The 6,000-nt window shown below is 47.6% G+C and overlaps 1 protein-coding gene across 1 annotated transcript in view; it reads left to right on the top strand.

Moving 5' to 3' along the window:
- The window catches only part of plxna4 (plexin A4), a gene marked incomplete at its 5' end in the record, with an annotated part of 231,216 nt that overhangs the window by 179,346 nt on the left and 45,870 nt on the right, over positions 1-6,000 (top strand). The window contains 5 exons of the mRNA XM_076297508.1: positions 1,451-1,602; positions 2,923-3,040; positions 3,696-3,832; positions 4,583-4,777; positions 5,172-5,265. Coding sequence (XP_076153623.1) covers positions 1,451-1,602; positions 2,923-3,040; positions 3,696-3,832; positions 4,583-4,777; positions 5,172-5,265 — 696 coding nt within the window. The remainder of the gene's footprint in view (positions 1-1,450; positions 1,603-2,922; positions 3,041-3,695; positions 3,833-4,582; positions 4,778-5,171; positions 5,266-6,000) is intronic.

The raw sequence follows: 6,000 nt of genomic DNA, 5'->3' as shown, positions 1-6,000 counted from the left end.
CATGAGTTGTTCATTTGAGGGATGACTTCAGTGGCTACCCCTGACCCTGTCGACTGACCCTAAATCATTCACTCACAAATCGTTCCTGTGAGAATGGAGAAAAAGTGTGTGTCTGTACGTGTGTGTCTGCTTGAGAGTGCATGTGCATCTCTTTGGCTGTTTTTGTGTCAGAAAAAAAAAATGGTTTGTTTCTCTCCCCTGTCAGCCGCCCTCTTTCGCCCCAGCTCTCTCTTCCATCCCCCTCTCCCATTCGTCCTCTCATCCCCTCTTCCCTCCCTCCCTCCCTCCCTCCCTCTCTCCCTCTCTCAGCTCAGACTTGCTCCAGCACTATCAGACTGGTAGCTCTGCTGTGATGACCTCACTAGCCAAAGCAGCGATATAGAGCACATGGGGGAATAGCCTAATCTGATTGGCTGGCTGCACCTTCCTTATCGCTCACTATTTGGGGGCCTTGTTATGGATCATGGCAGCGTTGCTCCATTGGCCATAATCAGTGTGGTTAACAAGCAGAGTAACTAAGCTATAACACACTGGCTGATAATAGCATTCTCTCCCATCTGCATACGACTGGATGGAATTTTATGGATTCTGAGTCATATCAAATTATGAATTAAGCTATCAAGCAGAACCTCTTAAAAAAAAAAAAAAGAATTGTGTCGCTGTTGGATGAATGTAGAGATTTGGGCACTCAGCAATATGTGCAATCTCACTAATTGGGATTCGGCTGAGCGGATACTGCCTCAGCAGTTGATGTAGATATCAGACAGATTGGTTATTTAAATGTCATAGATAGAGTCGCATCTGTGCAATAGCAAGTGATAAGTCCTTTTGTATTAGCTTTTAAACCCCCAAAATGCTGATTTTTTTTCATGTTTAGCTTGGTTTGCATAGACATCCTGCTGTTAAGTAGAATATAAGTTATTATTTTTGGTGGCTCACCACAGCTGGGCTGGTTTGATGGGTGACTATCATCCAGGGGAGGTGGCACGAGGCTGTGCGAGAGATTGGAGAGAGGAAAAGAAAGAAAAAGAAAGAAAAAGAGAGAAAAAGAGAGAAAAAGAGGACTAGAAGCCTAATTAGCCCAGCAGTGTCTGTTAGCACTGTAGCTCCTGAGCCTCTCTGTGTGTCCCAGCACCACAGGGAGGGTGTTGACACCGAGTCATCCCGCTTCCCCCGCTGCTCCCACGACTCCACCACACTCCACCCCACCCCATCCACCCCCGCTAATCTTCAGGATTGGTGTCATGTGGGGACGTCTGACAAACAGGGTTCACATCCTGAAAAAAAGTGAATAGTTTCAAAGTTTTCCTGGAAAAAGGTATCGTCAACCAAAAAAAAAAAAAACAACCCTGGAGAAATCCCTTCTCAGCAAGAGAGCACTTTTCAGCAGTGTTTTTGTCCCCACAATGGCCTTCTCCTCACATTTTCTTCCCCTCTTTCTTTGGTGCAGTTCACGCCTGTGAGAGGACCTCGCGAGGGGGGAACCCTGGTCACCATCCGTGGCGAGAACCTGGGCCTTGAGTTTGAGGAGATCCAGGGGAACGTGAAGGTGGCAGACGTGGAGTGTCGTCCCGTGCGGGAGGGCTACATCCCCGCCGAGCAGTAAGTTGGGAAAAGGATTTTCAACATTACTCACGGCCTGAAGTAATTCTATTAAAGAGTACAACTGAAAAAAGAAGCCATCTGCTTCATAATTGCAAAAATTTATTTGATTACAGCACTCTCAGTCAAGCGTAGCCTTGGCAATGACAATAGAGTGCATAGAGAAAGCACTGAAGAGCTTTTGAATCTCACTCAGACTCTCAGTGAAAGAAATGCACTGTTTTCAAAAGAATGTTATTTGCGTGTTATTCTGAAGCTTCTGTACACTTAATATTATATTGCCGTGAGAAATGCATAACTTTTATTGAATTTTGAGCTGCATAGTAGGATCAGAGGAGTTTTCTGTGCTTACTGGAGAGCTTAGGCCTGTTCTCATCCAGATGAAACTCTTCTCCTCACTCAGATTAGTCTGTTACACTGGATCAATGGGTCTCGTAACTGTCAACCGCAAATCCTTTTAAGAAAGTTTCTCTTTTTTTAATTTTGCGAAAGGACTGGTCCTGTTAGGATGTGTGTTTAGCTGAGATTTCAGGGAGACCATTCCGCTTGTTCAGGAAGTGAAAACTTCCCATCATTATTCATGCGACCTCAGACAGTCTCCTGCCTCTCCTTACCACTCTCACAAAAATACTGCTGGCACATGTGGTTTTTTTTTTTACTTTTCATTTTTTCTCCCCTACCACAGCTCCTAGTCTTTGTGATAAGCCTCTTAAAATATTGCCAGATAATTTGTATTTGACACCTGTCGGGAAATAAAGGGGGTGGATTAGAATTTGTCTTAACCTGTCAGGTACCCCCTGCCCTCCGTTATGCATGTGTAATCACAGAGCGCCGAGCATGCGGGAAGGAAGAGGAGGAGAATGCTAATTTGAAAATAATGATCGGAGTTCTGTTCATACACTCACTTTTGGGTCTGTGTGTGTGTGTGTGTGTGTGTGTGTGTGTGTGTGGAGGGGGGGGGTGGGTTTGGAGCTTGCGTCGGGTATGAGCTGAGGGGCTGTTTTTGTGTCAGTTTCACATTAGAGATTCAAGCAAGGTTTCCCATGTGGAAGGCGCAGCACTGCCATTCCTACTCTCTCTTGTAGAAACACAACGGCATGAGAAATGAGAGCAAATGAGAAAAACAAGTCAATAGACGGTGTACATTACACCTGACATGTGCTAATCTAATATTATCATCACTGATGCACGAGAGCATGAAATGTGTTTTCAATACATCGATCCAGTTGAGCTACAATGAGGATGCTTCTACGCCTATTTATTTATCTTTCCATGTGGTTTTGAGAGGATGCACATAAGATATGGCATGTGTTCTCGCAGGATTGTCTGTGAGATGGGCAAGGCCGAGAGGAGCCAGTTCGCCGGAGGTGTGCAGGTGTGCGTGGGCGAGTGCCGACCAGAGTTCATGACCAAAACCAGCAAGTTCTACTACTTTGTGGTGAGTTTGTCTGGAAAACCTCTTTAGCTGCTCTTTACCCAGCTCCACACACTCCACACATGCACACACACACCGGTCATCGCCGTGGGGATTTACTGCCACCTCGCTCATAAACACAACAGGACCTTGCTGCACCCCCCCCCCCCTAAACCCCCTCACCCCCTCACCCCCATACCCATCCCCTGACCTCCACGCAGCTCAGCCTCGTTTGTCAGCGACATCCCATAATATACCCCCTCTCCACGGTCATAAAAAGGCAGCTTTTAACACCCGTCCGCAGTCATGTTTATATATGAGCTCTCGGCATGTATGCATATATATATGGGCCATTTAATCACCAACTCTTGGCAGGTTTGTGCCACACTTGCTGAACTCACATGCTGTAATCATTTTCCAATCATGCTCTCATTTTATGCCTCGTTATCAATTTTATACATACATTAATGGCTTTTATTCCCACCACATGGAGGATTGTAATTGGATTATGTGGTCTGCCGTGAGTGGCCATGGCAAGAAAAAGGGAGAAAACAATTACATGATGGAGAATTGGTTGGTGCAATGCCGAAATGGTCGGATATGGCTGCTGGCGTGATTTGTGATTTGTGATTTTACCAACATGTCTTATTGGTGGATTTAATCTTGAACACCCCCACAGGTGCCCAGACTGCTTCACATCACACCCAGCCGAGGGCCCGTTTCCGGGGGAACCATCGTAAACATCACAGGGAGCAACATGGATGCCGGTAGCAACGTGTCTATCACGTTCAAGGACCAGAAGTGCACCTACCATAGGTATCGTCATGCTCTCTCAGCCGTGTCGCTTTAAGATGACATCACATCTGACAGAATCTGAAAAACCTGACAGGTCATTGATAGTGTCATCACATACTGACTGGGAGGAGGGAAAAATCAATATGGACATTAAGACTTAAAACACTTTCTGATCCCTAATCGATAACATCAATAGCAATCACTGTGTAGTCCAGCGAGGGTCACAATCATGACAGCCACTGATAAAAATGAAAGATGAATTCAGCCCTGTGCTGCTGAAGGGCTGTCAAGAGAGACCTCCCCTCCTACTGCACCTCCATTATGGACCACTCCTGCTATGACTGCTCTGTTCCTCTTCAGTACAGACAATGTGTAGGGATGGAATGGACTGGGATAGATGGTATTGTGCACATATTGCTTGCGTGTCCTCTATAGGAATGTGTGTCCTTTAGAGGATGAGGATTCATGTGCCTCTATAGGACACATTTACATTGATCTGTTTAGCAGACACTTATATCCAAAGGGCCGTGCAGGACAGATAGGCTATACATTTTTATCTGTGTGCTCATGGGAGTTGAGCTGATGACCTTGGTGCTGCAGGCATTGTGCTCCATTGGTTGAGCTGTGTGGACCTAATGAAAATGCTGTTGGTAGAGGGTCATATTGAATGAATCGTTAATGACTTGTGACTGAGGAGGGGGGTATGTAAAGAGTAGGAGCCCCTGTGTGCATAATGACTCAATTCCGCCGTGGTTGGTGGTTGTCCCACAGGAGGGCCGGGGTGTGGATCACCTGCAAGTCGCACGCCTCGCCCCACGGCGTGGGGAGCGTGACGGTGTCCGTGGGCATCGACAAAGCCCACCTCCAGATGGACCTGCGCGTGGACCACCTCCAGAAGGAGCTGCGCTTCGAGTACGTGGAGGACCCCACCATCACCAAGCTGGAGCCTGAGTGGAGCATCTTCAGGTAGGGTGGGGGTGTGAGAGACGCATCTTCAGGTAGAGTGGGGGGGGGGGGGGGGGGTGAGAGATGTATCTTGACGTAGGGTGGGGGGGGAGTGAGAGACGCATCTTCAGGTAGGGTGGGGGGGTGTGAGACGCACCTTCAGGTAGGGCGGGGGGGTGATAGACGCTAGACGATGCCGCCTGCAAGCTTTCACAGCATCAAATCAACATGGAGTTTATGATCATGGTTAGCTGTAAGGTTGTTTACAAAAACAGTTCTTTGTCACCTTCTATTAACACATTTGGAGTCTCAATTAACAGTGTGAATAGGGTGTGTTAAGGGCATGAGTGTGTGGCATTTCAGCAACCACTAAATAACTATTTTGAACTTCCTCCATGTTTCTGCTTGATCACAGTGGGAACACACCGGTAACAGTGACAGGAACCAACCTGGACATCATTCAGAGTCCTCTCATCAGAGCCAAGTACAAGAACCTAGAGACGGTTAATGTGAGTGAACAGCCCTCACACACACACACACACACACACATACACACACATACACACACATCACACACACACACACACACACACACACACACACACACACACACACACACACACACACACACACACACACACACATCTCACACATCTCACACACATACACACACACACACACAATCCTGGCACAGTCATTCAGCGGTCAATCAGACCTCTGTGAAGCCCCTTATTCTCCCAAGGCCTTTGGCTGGTCTGTGCACAGAGAGAGCTCCAGTAAATTACCCAGACTGGAGAGGGCCCTCCACAATAGGCAGGACAGACACTGTGCAAGGCTGAGCAAAGAATGTGCCTGGTGGAAAGGAAGGACAATAGAGAATGAAAGAAAGAGAGAGAAAGAGAGAGATGGAGGGAGAGGAGAGTGGGAGAGAGAGCCAGGTTTTGCCAACTGTGACAACCATGACCTGTCTGCCCCCCCCCCCCCCCCACACACACACACACACACACACACCTCCTTCTCTCTTTTTGTCCCAGTGGACCAAAAACTTTTTATTTGAAAATAAAGTAGCGTAAAGTAGACTTTTGACACGGGCGCGGAGGGATCGCATTACGTCCCCGCAGAATGGGCCGATAACGCCAGGGGAGCGGACTCCTTTCCTCCGCGTGACTGAGAGGCCCCAGAGACCAAAGACAGTAATGTTATCTGCCTGTCGCATCGCCGGCTCCCGCTCATTCAGCATCTGT

Source organism: Alosa pseudoharengus, unplaced genomic scaffold, assembly GCF_046254945.1.
Source record: "Alosa pseudoharengus isolate Yale_2024_CS ecotype anadromous, Long Island Sound unplaced genomic scaffold, YU_APseudo_1.1 YU_APseudo_1.1_scf_20, whole genome shotgun sequence".
NCBI classification, from domain to species: Eukaryota; Metazoa; Chordata; class Actinopteri; order Clupeiformes; family Clupeidae; genus Alosa; species Alosa pseudoharengus.
This window is presented reverse-complemented; position numbering and strand designations above follow the sequence as displayed.